This window comes from Bactrocera neohumeralis, chromosome 6, assembly GCF_024586455.1.
Source record: "Bactrocera neohumeralis isolate Rockhampton chromosome 6, APGP_CSIRO_Bneo_wtdbg2-racon-allhic-juicebox.fasta_v2, whole genome shotgun sequence".
In the NCBI taxonomy this organism is placed as follows: Eukaryota; Metazoa; Arthropoda; class Insecta; order Diptera; family Tephritidae; genus Bactrocera; species Bactrocera neohumeralis.
Genome location: NC_065923.1, coordinates 80,530,622 through 80,549,100, shown reverse-complemented (window position 1 = coordinate 80,549,100; position 18,479 = coordinate 80,530,622). Strand labels below are relative to the sequence as shown.

At 35.3% G+C, this 18,479-nt stretch overlaps 1 protein-coding gene across 19 annotated transcripts in view; it reads right to left on the bottom strand.

Moving 5' to 3' along the window:
* Positions 1–18,479, bottom strand: part of LOC126761505 (poly(rC)-binding protein 3) — a 269,045-nt gene that overhangs the window by 50,711 nt on the left and 199,855 nt on the right. For 12 of the 19 annotated variants that reach the window (XM_050477778.1, XM_050477791.1, XM_050477787.1 and 9 more), the window contains 2 exons: positions 16,074–16,401; positions 14,059–14,562 (listed from right to left, as the gene is read on the bottom strand). In XM_050477778.1, the coding sequence (XP_050333735.1) occupies positions 14,059–14,139 (81 nt within the window). In that variant the 5' untranslated portion in view covers positions 14,140–14,562; positions 16,074–16,401. The other 7 variants (XM_050477776.1, XM_050477780.1, XM_050477781.1 and 4 more) reach the window with 4 other exon arrangements.

The following is an 18,479-nucleotide window of genomic DNA, read 5'->3' as shown; positions in this document are numbered from 1 at the left end:
GTATGGGTTGATCCAAAATCCATGGTTCTTACTTGGACAGATATTTGTAATTCTGCAAATGTGCATTACTATTATTGATTTATTAAATTCTTCTGACTTTCTAGTGAATATTACCCTTAATGACCTCACATTTCCTACATGGGCTGTCATAGTTATTTCTTTCACGAATTTTCGTATATTTGTGTTTGTTTTGTAAGGATTTTGCCGCTGCTCTTTAGTACTTTTAATTGCTTTCCATTTCAGACCTTTTCTTGCCTCAGCTATTATGCTGTTTGTTTATGTATATTTCTGCCACAGAAAGCTTTCGAGAAAACTAGCTTAGTGCAGCAACAGCAATTCTTATGTTTGCTTAAGAAAGGTTGGAAAAGGCATAAATTTGATGAAAGCCACTCGCTGAGCAGCTTAAAGCAGACAGCAAGGAATTGACTCTTGAAATGGTAGAAATTTATATTGAAAAACAAAGACTGGCAATTATGGTGTATTTCTGGTTGACTTTGGGATTTCAAAGTGTGCAAAGCGTTTTCGGTGGCTTTGATTGTGTATGTAAGTGGAGTGGAATTTTTGAAGGCGTTTTGCGTTTGCTAAGAGTTCGGAAGTTGAATGAAAATAGTGGATTTTTATGAAATTGAAAACCTAGGAAGAAGCTTTTACGTCATAATTTGGAATGTATGGGGATTCCGACGTAATTTTTAAATAAGCTGTGTTAAAATATATTTTACAGCAAAATTTATTCGCACAAAATTTCCATCCAAAGCAAAAATAAATTTTGCAAAATTCAAATATCTCACTTGCCAACCGTATTATTTTACGAAATTTAACATTTTTTTGCATGAGTTACGAGTTACGAAATCAAATTTTAAATTCGCCATATTAATTTACATTATTTTCAATTTCTTGCTGCACAGGCAGGCAATAAAGTATGCGATACGATCTAAAACCAGCAAATTTATTTAAAATATGTGTTTTTTTATATAAATTCTCGCTACACGTTTGCCATACATCACACGCAGCCTCTCCTTCTCCACCTCAACAACACATAGTCAATCAATGGCAAACACTCAGCTGGGTTAAAATATTTATTCGCAATTGACTTTTTTCGCTCGAACCCTCATAAGTATTCATTAGTTGTATATATGTACATGCAAACCATACAACAGTTAATTATCGAATTGCTATCGCTCAAAATGATCAATCAAAGTGTAATCGATACATTGCAATGAATAATTTCGAATATTTTGTCGTTGCTTGTTGGGGCGTTGAAAAGGCGCTAATTAAATGTGAATTGTTGAAAAAATCGAAAAAAAAAACAATTTTCATTGTTGTAAAGTGATATTTTATTGTTTTGAAAAGGAGTGCAAAAATCAACAAAACAAAAGATTCGAATGAAATGCAGTCATTAATTCGCTTAATTGCTTTGTTTTAAGGTGATTAAAGACCATCAGTCAAAGAGTTGATGGCCAATAATATATATTATTGCCAGTACGTTATGGGTATATGGATGTGTGAGTATGAATTATAATGAATTAACGCATTTAATAACTTTGACGTTTTATTAGCGCGTCATTTTCATACCAAAATGGTTTGAGTTGATAATTCAGTAGCTGAAAACTTTTTTGTAAACGCCAATGGCGAACATAAAAAATGAGTGCGATATTTGCGTATTTAATTGTTGGCATACAGAATAAATTCAAAATGTTGTTATATACATATGTATTTTTGTTTCCTTTTTGTATTAAATGAGGTATCATTTCAAATCACTTGTTTAAAAAGACATTTAATGAATTGGCTGGCAGTGATATTAATTTTACAGGGTGGAGGAAAAGTCATAGCGTGCTAAAGTTGCAAATAAGGTGACAGAAAGTCTTATAACGACCCTATTTATAGTCTAAAAATCAACCCAGTTAAGTTCGTACAATAAAACTCATTCATAGGAGCCTGGTATAACAATACTACTGTGGCCAAAAAAACAGTAAGACTTTTTAATTTAAATTTCGTGCGGAAACCCTATCGTCGAAATATTTTTTTTTTTTTTGCTTGGTTGGTATGACTGTCACTGACATCTGTGCCAATTGTCACATCAAAATAATCATTAGTGTTTAGTACATATATGTACGTTTGTTTTTCTGAAGTACATAAAGTGCATTCGGTGATTTTTACAATGAGTGAAATTATTCACCAAAGAAATTCTATTGAATGTCGTTTGTGGAATCAAATTTCTGGTGTCGAAATGTTCAGAATGTTGGAAAAGGTCTTCGGTGAAAATTTTTTTTCGCGAGCAAGTGTTTCTGATTGGTACAAAGAACGCGTTGATGACGACAAATGTCAACTGATGATCAACACTACAATAAAATAAAGGAATTGGTGCTTGAGAATCAACGATTAACAGTCAGAGATCCAGAGATCTTACTGGCATCGTTGGAATATCGATACGATCGGTGAAAATCATTTATTATGTGTCAAAAATTGGCTGAAACCACTAACGGGGAACGGCTACCGATAACAACTCATCAAATTGAAGCAAAATATTGGCGAAAAACGCACGAAATTTGCGATTAGAAACAAAGCAATAATTATGCATCATCGCAAAGCTCAGCCTCGTGTTGCCAGACCGATTAAAAATTATTTGAAAAACAGCGGCTGGGAAGCTTTACCTCAGCCAGACTACCATTTATTCCGAACATTGCAGAATATCCTCACTAAAATACGGCTTGATTCACTCTTGGCCGCCAAAGCAGTGCAGTACCCTAGCAAGGAAACCACAAATGTTATAGACGAAAGCACTTTAAGCCCACAAAAAAAACATATATCCCCTTTGACGCAGAGAAAATTATATGATTAGTTTAATGAGGACATACTACTTATATGATAAGTACTATAGACAATAACATACATTACATCGGGTTGATTTAGAGGGAGCCAAAAAAAACGGAAAAATCGTGTATGCGGGAAATGTTGTAGGTATTTTTTTAACAACTTTTGCCAAGAAACTAAATGTCTAAAGTCGGCTCGAACCAGCGATTATTAATTCGAAGTTTTTAGGGATTATTTTTTCGTCAGTTGTTGAGATAACCAAATTAAATTTTATACGTAGGTGCATTTTAATATCGTATCATTTGTTGGAATCGGCCAGTTCGAACAACTACAACACATATCTCCCATACAACCGTTAATTCAGAATTCCACCATGAAAATCGTTGGCTGGAAACCGGTTTTAGACACATAATCACTTCAGATTCAGAATGGTCCTTAGAACATTTCTCGCAAACTCGATTTTATAGAGAAAAAATGGATCCGCTCTACTATACGTACACCACAATTAAAAGCAGAAATGATAAAAATTGCTATGTCAACACAATAAATACTATCAATAACATTAAATCATATCAATATTAAATCAAGAAATGAGTTAAATGTTTCATTGGCACTAAATCTAGATATTTATAGGCGAACTATAGGACTTTTCTCACTAATATAGCTAATTAAATTGGCAGCGAGCTAGACGATTTACGTTTCCGAAATAATTTCGAATTTTTGATTTATGCGAAACACTTACAAGTGCATATAAAATTTTTATTGCGCCTTTTATTGCATTTAAAATTGTTTAGAAAACAAGCCAAAGGAAAGGAATCGCAACTTTTGATAGATAAATTAGCATTGTTGCCCAATTTATATTGCATACGCGAAAATACCCCAGACACATAAACAAAACAAGAAGGCAAAAAAAAAAAAAAAAATGCAGAAAAAAGAAAGATTAAATTAACAAGGGAAAAAGGCTACCAGAAAAACAAGGCACTGCAAGGAAAATAAAGGAAAACAATAAATATAGAAACAAATGTGTATATTTAGACTGTAAGTGCACATAAATTACAATGCGAGCTTTTCAAACCAATTTTCCCTAAGTATGCAGTGATAAATGTGTGCATATGTACACTTTTTTATTTGCATTGGCAATGCTGAAGTGTAAGCATACAAATTACATGCACAAATTTAATGTAAATATATAAAATGTATATAGAAATGTATGAAGGAATTTATGTTTGTAGAGCTGGGTAGGTAAGAGCAGCGCCCGACTGCTTTGTGTATAAATAAATAATAAATTTAAATAATTTACAAGAAGAAAATTGCCAATAAAGGGAAAGGATGAAAATCGCCAAAGAATGTATTTTAAGCTTTAGCTGCTTTGGGATACGAAGAAGTGGCGACGACGAACCCTATTACACGTATCTGTGTATATATTGCAAGATATTTATGCGCATAGCTGTAAATATACCAAACTATACACAAATGTGAATGTGAACATTTGCTGTAATGCCTGCGCATCCAAGTACAAATTTCTATGCGCTACTTGTAAGGAGAAATCCAAGCCAATCGCTTAGCTGCATTCACCGAAGACACACGTACACACATCACACTTGCATATTCAAAGGCGCTTATTATATATTATTGTGTGTTTATCTGTGCACTGTGTATGCATGTTACGTGGTTGTTGTTGTAACAAAAGTACAACTACAACAAGCTAATTACAGCTTTTACACAATATAATTGGCAAAATGCCATTGAGAAGCCATGAAAACGGGGTAACAGTTGATTCTAAGTACATACATATATAATACATATGTACATATGTATGGGTTTGTATATATGTATACATAAATGTATAAATGTTTATGCAGCGGCTTTTACACTACACTATTGGTTTACGTTTAAAATTTAGTGAAATCGCATAAATTCGATCATTTTGGTGAACTAATCCACGACTAGTTAAGTTTGGATTACTTTTATTTGTGCAAATTTTCTGGTTGAAGACAATCTTAAGCACAAAACACGCGTACATTTCGCCCGCATTAATAAAAATACAAAAAATATTATTGAAAACGGTTTGAAAATGCAAAATACTCGTTTATTGTTGCGAACTAGTCCTCAACTAGTTTGTTTTGGATTACTATTTCTTTTGGAAAGTTATCTAATTCTTGGTTAATCTAGCAAAAAAAAAAAAACGCACACAAAAAAATTGGACCACTCACAAACTAGTTACAATTTACATATTAGTTCTAGAGTTAACTAAATTTCTATATAAGTAAATTTGGCTGTAAACTAGTTGCCGATTTATATTTGTAATATATATTTTATCATTTCAAAGCAAATTTAAGCCTGTAAACCTCTGTTTCATTTTATTTGAAATAAAAATTTTGTTTTTGAACTAGTTCCATTAGGTACTACACTTGAAGCATAGATTTAAGAAAATGGCAAACTGTCTTATTTAATTCTCTCGTGACCCTATCAGCAGTAGCATCAATTGTAATATTACAAGAAAGTAATATTCAAATACATAGTAGGCAGTATTAACCATACACATTGGTTCGAATTTGCCCAAAAAATGGTACTTTTGGACTAGTTCAGGTTCAGCTACTGCAAATTTCATGTCTTATAATAATATTTGCTAACTTTTGAACAAAATAGATTTTTATTTGCAAACTAAAACCGGACTAGTCTCCAACCAGTTTCAATAATTATTTGATTCAAACAATTTTTCGATGTAAAAATAGCTCACAAGCAATATTAAGTATATTTCTTAGTATATACAATATAACACATTCATATATATTCATATTCATCTTCGCGAAAGTGACGCGAAAAGTGTGCGCCCAGCAGCCTAAAGTATTCATAGTTAAAGAAAAAATTAAGAAATGTACACACAACTATAATGGACCCTGTAAATAGGCATTGAACTGTGCTAAGTCAATAAGTGAATAAATAAAATATAATAATAGGCAATGACAAATGCATAGACGCGGCCATAATTGACGTGAGTGCCTTCAGAAGAGCTCAGAACACGGTTATTTTGGTGAGGGAAAATGTAAGAAGAAATTATGAAAAATGGCAGTATTTGTATTTGCACAATTGTAGACAGCTTTCCACCCAAGGAAGTTTTAAGGTTTTTGTTAAAACTAATTTTGAAAATATAAAACATTAAAGTCATTCGAAGGAAGGTCAAGTTTAAGCAATCTCTTGAAAACTCAGGTTACAGTTTTAGGCAAACAACTGTAAGTACAATGTAACTTGAAATTGAATTCTGAACTGATTCTAAACTACGAAGTGGGCTATGATTGCCTAAAAGTATACTAAAATCGGCTTGAAAGTCAATTTTGAAATTTCAATAAGCTCCAGCCCTGATAGCCCACTCAAGAACATTATTTGTCACAATCTCATAGCCAAAGCATATTATAAACTATTTCGTAGCACGCTATTATATTTCCAACATACGAGTATGTCTAGACTACATTTTATTTTTCTGCTTTTAAGTTCTTCATCTGTTGAATTGACAATAATTAATTAGCTGCACGCAAGAAACAGATGCAAGCAACAACTATTAAATATTTACGTATACATATATGTGAAAATTCTGCAACATGAAAAATCTGTAAATTGGCAAATCGGAATACCTTAAAATAAAAATAAATTGCTTACATGCATGTAAGTTCAAAATACTTAGCATTTTTACAAACCAAATGCATGTGAAAAATTATGTGAGAAACATAATGAAGCAGAACCGAGGTACTACAGAAAAATAATAAACACAAAAAAGGAATAATTAATGCATGCCGTAGAGAAACCGTGACGCCAGTGACATTGGTGCGGCACAATTGGCCAACACATGTTGCAATAAACGCCATTATGACACCACGTCGGAGGCGTATGAACCAATATTTACGTAGAGAAGCATATTTGCTGTATAACTGCATATTAGTTGCAAAAACCTCCGTTTCTCTCAGTTCACTAAGTCTCAGAACAGTACGAGTATCGTATAAACATATCTCTTCTTTCAAACAAACAATGAGGCTTCAAAGAGTTGTAACATCACCATAGTGATATTAAAACATGATACAAGGTCAATCAATCGGGCGCATTTTTTAATCTGAGGTTCCACGGTAAGAAAGAGAAGGCAGCAAGAGAAATTAACACTTCTTAACCTTATAAGCAATCTATTTTATGAAACAAATTGGCTCGATCTGGCTCTCCACGCCCATTAAAAGAGTTTAGGAGCGCGTATAAAGCGATAATACAGTTATAATTAAAATTTACATTGCAATCCAAATAGAAAACTTGTGCTCGCTTCAACAATTATATCAGCGTTTCGCCTCAACACCAACGCCAAATTGATGAAGACCGCGAAGAGTTACTGAGAACGTAGTAATTTCCTATAAAATTTCCCACGACAAAAAACAAAAACAGCACAAATAAAGTAGAAGAAGAAACTTTGGAAATTTTCACAGATAACTTTTGAATGAAATTACATTGGTTTCATTTATTGTGTGAGTGCAGCCAAAAGCAATTTAAGCTTTCCTAGAACTGCTGTGCAATTGACAAAGGCATATGCCTGAGAGGCTGAAGAAGTGCGAGTTTAAGCGGGATGCGCAGACGCTGAAGATGTAGGGGAGCAGGGCAGCATAAACCAGAAGTTTGAAAAATGACAAAAAAAAAAAGTAGTTAGAGCAATGTTTTGCGACGCTGGCGACTACTGTTGCTGTGTTGGACGAAACGTTTTATCTCTTCACTATCAAGCAGCCTCTCGCTTTGTGCTCCTTGACATCTCCTGGGCCTTACCACAAGCGCGACAGATCAACTGTCAGCGCGCCGACTGGCATTCTGCCTAACCGCGCGACAACGGCTGTTCCTGTCATGTTGCCCTGCCGCCGCTGGCTCTATTGTGTAAATTTCTCCCTTCGCGCGTGCACCTTACTTGACATGCTCGCTGGCTGTGCTGGCATTTTGATTTTCTTTTCTCCTTTCGTCAAGCGCCCAACTTACAATTCAATTCAATTCGCTGCGTTTGTCGGTCGCGCTGCGACTTAAGTGCGCCGCCACCTACTGCCTGCCGCGCCTCGTTCGTTTGCTTTCAGCAGCGCGCGCGCGCCTTTGCTCTTCTTATTGTTAATTGAATTTATTCGTACACTTTGGTTAATTAGTTTCAGTCAAGTGCATATCATGACTATAGTTTTGGGTCGCTCGTCACCTCTTTTTTCTGATTCGTTTTTTTGCCGTTTTTCTCATTATTTTGTTTGCTGTTGCTGCAACTTTTCAACCTTTTTTTCTGTGCGGCATTGTCGTAGTCTGCGCGCGCCTTTTTCATCATTCCATTTTTTCTGTGCTTTTGTGTCTTTTGAACATGCAACTACTGCTGCCGCGTTGTTCAAAATGCGCGCAAAGGTGTCACTCACTCACTAATTCTACAATTTGCCTGGCGGTCGTCATTATTGTCGCCGTTTGTCTAATTAAAAATGCATGAGCTCTGCTGCCATTGCTTATTTTGGCGCATCGCGCGCCTCTGCGCGGTCTGCTAGCTTCTTGCAAAACTTTTTACAGCCGCCAAGCCAAAACAAAAAAAAAAATATTACTATTTTCTATTGTTAAATATATACCTAGGCGCATACATATTATCTTTTAGATATACGCGCCAATAAGTACATTATAATGAGCATTGTGTATCTGGGCCTTGGCAACACCTCAAAGCGCGTCCACTGCCCCGCCTCAAGCTGCATTTTGTACGAATTTGTATTTCTGGCGTTGTCTGCAAACTTTACAGTCGATTTGTTACAACAGAAAACAGTACGTCAGCCACTTTGTCTTCATTTGCAGGTTTTCACCATTTTTTTGTTGTATTTTCGTACTTATTATTTCGTTGTTGTTGCTATTCGCATTATGCATGCCCAGCCATAATAATTTGTTATTATTGCACCTCATCTCGCGACAGTCAGGACGGCGGTGTAGCAAGCTGTCTGTTCTGTTTCTGTTCTTGTGAAATTCTGTTTATGAAAAAAATCGAAATAAATATTGCAAGCAATTATATATGTATATACAAATATATATATTATTTGTACATACATACATATGTATATGTAGTGTGGCGCGCAACAAAAGTGTGTAAATAGGAAAGTAGTTGCGTCAAAACGTAATAAATTGCCTACAAATGTAGGTAATCTGTACCGTAGGTGTGTATGCGCACACAACTGAATACAAATGCATACAGATATATCTATGTACATATATGCACCTACTTTGCGCCAGTTGCTCACTCACTCAATCAAGTAGCCGCGCACGCAACCAGGCAGCCTGTCTTCGCCGGCTACCCATTAAGTTAGTCAAGGAAAATTTTTCTGTTATAATTAAATTAGCAAACAAGTTCAATTTTTAGCGAAGATTTTGCAATAATATTATGTCTATACTGCGAAATAGTGGGTACGCAATAATTGGGCTGCTAAAAATGCAATATTGTGGGCAACAGATGTGAATATATATGCAGGTAATAATTTACGTTATTATTTATCTAGTGCATGGTCAAATCTGGTCACAGAGAAGATCTTTTAAATTAGCAAAAGTTTCCATAAAAATTTAACGCTCCACATGAGAACCTTTTCAAAGGCCAAAAACATTCCAAGACGGTGAATTGTAGATGTTTGCTGGATGAGGAGAAGTGTCATACGCAGGGAATGATTCATTAACAACGCACTTGGATTCCTTATGATTTGAAACCAAGGGACGTCGCCTTTTTACCTATGAACAATTGCTCATACCGCAAAAAAGAAAGGGATTTCTTCATCGAGTCGTAACGGGAAATGAAAAGTGGATTCATTACAGCAATTTAAAGCAACTATAGTCATCGGGACTGTCCGGTCATTACGTTACTTCCGAAAAATATTCGCGCAGCGAAAGTTATGTTATAGTATATTTGGTGGGACTAGACCGGGGTTATTTATTAAGAGCTGCTGAAACCAATCGAAATCATTAATGGGTATCGACTTCATTTGATGCGATCGAGCAGAGTGTTGCGCGAAAAGCGACATCAAAACCAACAATTTTCATAAAATGATTATATTTCATATCTTAAAAGTGATTATTTTTAGAACAAGATTGCGTATTTTACATAAGTTTTAAGACATTTCATCCTTCGCATGAAATGAGATTTATGTAAAGAATAATTTATCTCACACAGCTCAATGGCGTTGACAGGAATGTAAGACCGCACTTCATAGCACAGTATCTACGTCATTTAGTGTTAATTTAGTTGAAATTTTCATCGTTATGACGCAGTTGCCACCCGGAGGGTAAATGCTATTAAAAACTCTAATGGTGCTAATATGACCATTAGACTAAGCCGATTTGAATGCGTATCAACGGCTTATAATGCAAGCGTTTAAATGCTACAACATAATTAGTTATGAACAAATCAATAAACGCTTTGATGGCGCGAAAAATGCTGATGATGCCGACAAGTTTTCGTACGCCTCGGCCCAGCCCAAGAGCGTGTATTTTTACCAGTTTGCAAAGCGAGGCTCACAAATAAGGTAAGGCGATAACAAAATTGTGAATAACAACAAAATGACAAAACGTTAAAAAAGCAAGACAACAAAAAGACGCTTCTACGGTAAACCAGTTGTGCGAGTCAGCGTTTCTGAACTGTGTCAGCATCACTCAAACCCAAAGCGGGGCTTATGGATGAAATATCGAAAAAAACATCAAAAAGGTAGCCGAAGCAAAACAAAAAGCTTATTTCAATAATAATAAGCATATGAAGAAAAGGAATAAAAATATGAATGGGTGAATGAATTATCATCCGAGGTGGAATAGCACATGTTTTAATTAATGGACACAGACTGGTGGGTTGGCTTTTCAAAATTATTAGCACAAGTGGTTTTGTATACAAAAAATATTGCTTGATTTGCAATAAAAAATTGACTATGCATTATAAAGGCGCGGCAAGTGCATTGCGTTGAACCCGAAAGCAAATAGTGAAGGTTGTTGTTTTTATTGCAAGCATTAAACTTTGTTTAGCGACATTTTCGTAATTGTTTTTATGCTAAATATTTATGTCAAAAAAACATTTTTATTCATTAAAACAGGTGAGATGAACTCATAAAGTTCGTTAAAGAATTTGAATGGCCAAAATATATTACTTTTTATAGCTTACAGACGCTCTTTCTCAGAGAGAATAGAAGAGTAGCGAATCATCGAAGCATTTTTCTTGTGTATGCGAGATACATAAGAACGAGGATTCGACAACTTAATATTTTTCAAGTAGTATATGTATGTATGTGCATGTGAGCTGATAAGCTAGACCCATCGGGACTCCTTTTAAAAATTCCAATACCATAAAAAGGAGCGATTGGAGTGGTGTCATGGGCGTCAATAGTCTCACTCAGTACTGTTGGGAAACATTGTAGCGAATTGTTATTGATAATCAAGCGGCACTTCAGTCAATCTCGTCCATTGAGATCCAATCAAAATTGGTACTACAGTACAAAAAAATGCTTAACAGGGTTGCCACTGAAAACAATATCTTACTAGCATGGATCTCTGGGCATAGAGGAATCAATGGAAATGAGTTAGCCGATCTCCTGGCGAAAGAAGCTACGCCAACCAGTTCGATAGGACTGGAACTGTTCTTTTCTGTGCGCTTATACTTATTTGCCATTTTCTATTTGTGGAATGTTTGAAAATTTGCTTGTAATGCCTGGGAAATTTTAATTAACCCTACTATAAAGACGCCATTAGCGCAGATTTCAATAAATTTGATTTGCAACATGATGTGCAAATGTACAAGTATTTCGAAATGTCACTTGCAACACACAGCGGCAGGTGTAATGGCTGGCTTGCTGACGGCATAAAGTGGACATGACGCAAATGTATGCGGTCCGATCGAACTATGGTTGGCTGCGACGAAATCGCGTTGCAGTAAAACAAAAAATAATTTTTACAGATATAAAAAAAATAAAAAGTAAGAAAAAATAAATACGAAAACATAGAAAAATTATATCTGTTGGCGACACTACCAGTTAAGCATAGAAAAAGTAATCTGAAAATGTAATTTTTACAAGCCATCGTCCGCCATCACCGACATCGAGCCAAATATGCATGCTCGCCTGTGCCCACAGTCATATCTCCTCCCCCCTGATATATATTACATTAAGTATACCCTTCTGCGCCATCGTTTGCGTCCTAATATTGGCGACAACACGTCAACGACAACGACCGCTGCAATTGCGTTTAGCTGCCGAACACACAACATGCAGTTCTTTGCACAAATCTATAAGCATCTACAGTCAACCAAACGGTGAGGGCCTAAGAATAATTGTGTTTTTGGCAGCCACTCAAGTTATTTGCTGCGCGAGGACACAAATAATTCAACTAACATATAGATAAACACTATTTTCATTATATAGAGTGAAGATAACAAATACATTTGCACAGTAACTGACCAATGGATGATAGACCCTGTAGGAAATATTTCAGTGTTTTTCGAAATTTTGCTTTGTTAAAGGTATTCTGTACAATGATGAAGAAAAAGATTGTTTAGATTATGAAAACATTTATGGTTAAAACAGAATAACCTCTCGGTCTTCAAAAGAGAGCTTAATAAGCTTTTTTTCGTAGTCTTCGCTACTTATGCTGAAACAAGTGCGGTTACAAGAGAAACAAATTTAGACAATTTCGCATTAACGAATGGCAATTTCTTACAGGATCTATGGCACGTCTGCCTGGGTCTAGTCTACAAAATGTATATAAAAATAAATTCTCTACTATCATTGATCATTTTAAGGCATTTCGCATGCATTAATCTAAATAAATCGTTCATAGCAAATTTAATGAAAATAAATGGCAATTGTCTGGGAGAGAGGAGGCAAAAGTTGAACGAAATAGTGATACGCTACTGGGGGAGAGAAGATACGAAAGTTAAGAGAAATAGTGGTATTCTATAATATGAACGACGGAAATTTAAAAGCAAAGTATCACAAAATTTTGTAATAACCGTAAAAATGTGACAATGATTTTAAAAATTGATTAGACTTATCAGACAAACTTGTTCAACTTTTGAGTTGCCGAGCACGATTAAGTAGTGTAGCAACATTCTTTACAAAGCTCAGCTTTGGCAACATTATCGACACTTTGTTCAAAACTGAGAAAAATTATGTTGAGTATTTTGTTTGTCTACTCACGAATAAATCAGTGAGAAGAAAAATCGAACCTAAAAATCTGATGTAGCAAGGACAACAACCTAACCTAACAAACAGGTTTTATTAGCCCGTTTTCCAACCTAATAATTGGCCGCAAAATCCTCCCAACGACATATGAAGAAGCTACCTAAACCTACTTGTCATCAAGTTTCTATAATTTTGAAGGTTGGTGGGGTCGAAACTCGGCTAAACAAAAAAATTGATTAATAATATAAATACAAAAAAAAAAAAATTTTAAATATTTTTTCTTTAATAAAAATATATCAAATCTATCGGAGATCACTTGGAAGCAAGTAAAAAGTTTGAAGCAAATCAACCCTTTATTTTTTCAGTAGATAGCTTTAGGAATTTGTATCTCCCTTTCTATAAGTTATTCAACTTTAATGAGCCGGTTCTATATGGCAAAACTCTCAATTGGGAACTCTACTTGGACCGTCTGAAGGAAGCAACCGCCCAAAAGCGTCCAGCTTTGGCCAACAGGAGAGTAATTACATTCCATTAAGACAATACCAGCCCAACTTGACAGAGATTCATCTCTTATGAGTAGCTTCCATACTGCCAAACTCACATTGCTGGTTAGGAAAACTTTTTCATTTCACGAGATATCCTTACAAAATTCGGCATGGCTTATTGCATGAGACAATGATGTAATCTCTGAAGCAATTGTTCACATCGGACCACTATAGCTTATAGCTGCCATTGAAACTGAGCGATCAAAGTTATGTAAGTAACTTTTTGTATTTGGGAAGGGTATTATAGCTTTGGTGTAACCGAAGTTATCGTTTTTGCTTGTTTTTCTTGTGTTTGCTTGCATTTAAACACTTCAGCAGCTTTCGAAATCAACTTAACCAGCGTTTGCTAATCTCAATTACCAATAACCAACCTTCATAATATTTTCTAGCTCACTAAACATTTGAGAAATGACATTTAATTACACACTGAATATGTGTAAATATGTGCTTATGGATATTTACTTACAAGTGTGTGTATTTATATATGATTTTGTGTTTGTATTTATACATGTATGTGCGAGCTTTCATCGACTTACCTTGCCTTGCATTATCAGCCTTATTGTTAATGTGACTGATTCGTCGGTTTTCATTGGCGTACTTGTGTTATTGTCTTCCATATTTGTTGTTGCTGTTATTTTTGTAGTTGTTATTATTGTTGGTTACCTTCTTGCTGCGGTATTTGCGGTTGTAATTTTGCTATGATTTACTATGTTTTTTTTTACGTTTCTTCACTCAATTTCGCTCGCTGCAAACACACTAGCGAATTTCACTGCAACACTCACACACACATATGGCTGCTACAAGCTTTTCTTTAGCGGAGGTTGAGGGCGCTTTGTGTGTGTGTGTGATTTTATTGAGATATCCGCTTTTTAAGTTAGTTACTTGCGCTGATTTCTTAATTTTAACAACCTTTTGTTGTTGGTTACTATACCTTTTGCTTATTTGTTGTATTTTTTTTTTGTTTTTTTTCTGTATTTTCTGCACTACACTTTAGCTTTTACTAAACTTTTAATGTACTTTCTGTAATTTTATGTGAATACCTGGAATTTATGTGACAATTTTTTAGCAGTTTGTTAATTAAAACTGATTTACTTTCATTTATGTGGTATATTTTATAAACGTGCCTATACGTTTGTATATGTGTCTGTATGTTTGTGCATATATGCGTTTATATATCGTTTACTGATATAACAACAAAAAAAAAGAAGTTAATTAGTTAATGCATTAATTAATTGGTGGTGTCTTTCAGCGTTTGCTTGCTAAGCGTTCTAGCACACAGCCAGAAATGAAATTAGCAAGTGTGTGTGAGTGCTTTCATTTCACTTAATGCTGAATTGGCCGTTTGAGTTGTGTTTATTTTTTGTTTTTTATACCCTGCACAGGGTTTGTCAAAAGTTTGTAGTACGCAAAAACGTTGGATTCCCTAAAACATACATATATACAAATAATGAGCCGAGTCGATTTTGCCAAGCCCGTCTATATAAGCGTCCGTCTGTGAGATATCGATCTGAAATTTTGCACACCTCGTTTTCTTTCCAAGAAGTCGCTAATTTGTAGGAACGGGCAATATCGGACCACTTTAGCATACAGCTGTCATATACACTGAACAATCGGACTCCAAGTGCTTGCATAGAAAACTTTTTTATTTGACAAGATATCTTGCCGAAATTTGGCATAGATTATTGCCCAAGCCAACTGTCAGATTAGACTACTATAGCATATAGCTGTTATATAAACTAACCGATCAAAATCAAGTCCATATATGAGAAACTTTTTTAGTTGACAAGATACGTTCTTGAAATTTAACATAAATAATGGTCTAAGACAACGGGTAGAATCTCCATCCAAATTGTTCAAATCGGACCACTATAGCATAAAACTGCCCTACAAGCAACAAGGTCAAAATGAAGTCCTTATATGAAAAATTATTTTATTTGAGAAGATATCTTCTTGAAATTTCACACATATTATTGTCTAAGGTGGCGCTACAAGCTGCAAGGAAAGTGTTGAGATCGGACCACTACAGCATATGGCTACCATACACACTCATCGACCCAAATCAAGTTCTTGTATAAATCACTCTTTTATTTGTGCAGGGTATATAACTTCTTTGCAGCCAAAGTTAACGTTTTTTCTTGTTTTTTAGCTCTTGTATTTACTTCAACTTTAAATTGCTTGATAATTTTTCGCGGTTTGAAAAAAAACCTTAAAAATGCATATTAATCACTTTGTACGTATTTGTTGCACGCTTTTTATTTGCTCTTGTTGTTGTTATTGCTGTTGCTGTTGCTTTTCACTACACTTTTGCGTGATGTTGTATGTTTTTATTGGTATTATTTCTCTTTTCTATTTATTTAATGGTCAATTGGTTAGTCGGTTGGCTGCGCGCTCGTTCGTTTGCGCGCTTGCGGTTGATTGAACTTGGAGGGGCGTAATAATAAGAAAAAATACAATAAAAAACACAAGCAGAATAAACGGTTTTGCTACACTTTTAGCCGGCTTGCGAGCGTTATCAGTTAATGCTTAAGCGTAGATTTCTATAGAAATTTACTTTTGCTCTTATTTATTTCGGTTATTTGAACTTGCTGCTGTTGTTGCTGTGTGTTGTTGCTGCTGAAGTCACACTTTTATTGCCCACGACGCGCTCTGTGCGATTGCTGCTGCTGTTGTCGCCTACTACAACCACGACCGCCGACTGACTCCGCTTGCAGTCGGAACAAAATGAGCTGAAAAATACAACGCTGTGTTGTTTTTGTTTGTATTGAGTTGCTGAGGTTGAGTGCGCATCAATTCATACAATGCACACAGCGGCAACCACGACGTCTACGAGTGCTTGGAGCGCGCGACCGTGAGGAACGCAGAGAAATGCTTCAAAAATCCTGCAACAAAGAAATTTCAGTTAGACAGCGACTCATTAGTGATAATTAATTACTAATAATACAAAAATAAATAAATATATCTGTAGTTATGTGTGTGTGCGAATATTTGCAGCGCAAATGCTGTCAAATGTCAACTATGAACAGATTAATTTCTGTTATAAATAAATAAATATTAGAAAAAGAAGCAGAAGCTCAAGCGCCGAGTGGCGGGGGGTGAAATGTTTCATGTAAAAGGTCGTTTGTAATTTGGCAAAGCACAAACAAACACACAGACACACAAGTAAGCATACTTTCAGACACACATGCACTATATTACACACACAGTAAAGAGAGGAACACACAAACACACACTGCCTCTCGTTGCTTGCAATTTTGTGAAATGCTTTTGGCGGCATTTGTCGTCGCTGTTTCTGCACATAATTAATTTAAGCACTGTAAACATGTTCTGGGCATTAGTAGCTAGCCAAACGTTTGTTGTCTTTGTTGCAGTTAGTTAGCAAGGAAATGACCAAATCGCCTTGAATTTGCAAATACTTCCGGCATATCAAAGGAAATTTTATAAAAGAGAGATTAGCACTACATTGATGGGGAGAGGAAACAAAAAATATATTTTTGTTCATATACATATACATATGTAAGTGTATATAAAAAATTTAAGCAGAAAAAAATAACATCGGTTGCACCTTTAAGAATCCAAAAGATTGCTTACAGGAACTTGATTTGAATCTATTACTTTGTATGGCACCTACATACATGCTATAATGATCCGATCTGATATTTCTTGGGATATTGTACCGCCGCCTTGGACAATAATTTACGAGAAATTTCCTGAAGATATCTCGTCAAGTGAAAAAGTTTTCAATACAAGCACTTGATTCCGATCGTTCAGTTTGTATGGCAGCTATATGTTATAGTGGTCCGATATCGGCGGTTTCGACAAATTTGCAGCTTTTTGGGGAGAAAAGGACGTAAGTAAAATTTGAGATAGATATTTCAAAAACCAAAGAGCCCAATTCGCGTATATACAGATAGACGGACATGGCTAAATCGACTCAGCTTGTCACGCTGATCAATTATATACATATATTTTATAGGATATTCTACGTTTACTTTTAGGGTGTTTGAAACTTAATACGAGTATACCCTGTTCAGGGTATACAAAAATATATAATAACAAGCGCAAGAGCAGCAGACCGCAGGCTACACTTATGTAGGCCATACTTAGAACCTTTATGCTTTCAGCTGATAACATACTTAAGGCTTATCGGGCAACTCAGTGGATTTGATACATAACCTAATTATTTTCCACTGTCTCTTAAGTTGAAGCATTGCGTCAAACAAAAAGAAAAGAAAAGCCTGGACAGCTTAGGTGAATTTTGTCTCGCTGGCCTGACATTTCATTTCCTTTTATTCCTATATGACCGGTACAGATGGTATTAGTTAGACCTAGTATTGGCGCTACGATTAGCCCTATTTGCCGCTTGGCTATTTACTCGAAGGTTTATGGACTTGCCGGTTAGAGCAGAAGCTCACTTGGCACCTTCTGTTATGCTGAAAATTTCGGTCTGGATTGTAGTCATTTAGTTCGAAGCTGTCCTCTGTCGTCTATTGAGTATCAACTATTGATGGTTGGTGAGCACAGAGTTTAGTCCAGAATAAGTATTACCGCTCATTGAAAAAAAAAAACCTTGGTTTGATTTTTTGTTTGTCATTAAAGTACTATTCAGGTGAGTGTTAATGGATTAACTTTGGCTTACTTCAAAAATAATAATGTATGAAGAAATATCTTGACCTTATTCAAAGTTGAAAATATATGAAGAAATATTTTAAAAACTTCCCATGAGTACTTGGATGAAAAAGATCGCTTTGAACTTACTACAAATTTAGTAAAAACAATATTTTCTACACTTTTAACGTAGTACTAACGGATAAATTCAAATCCTGTCATTAACAAAATATTGCAGATGTGTGCATAAACCTCTTTATGAAAAGAAACATCATGAAGAGAAATGTTGCTTTCTCACTTCCTGACGTTAATGCATTACAAGTACAAGAGCAAATACTCGAACGCACACTGT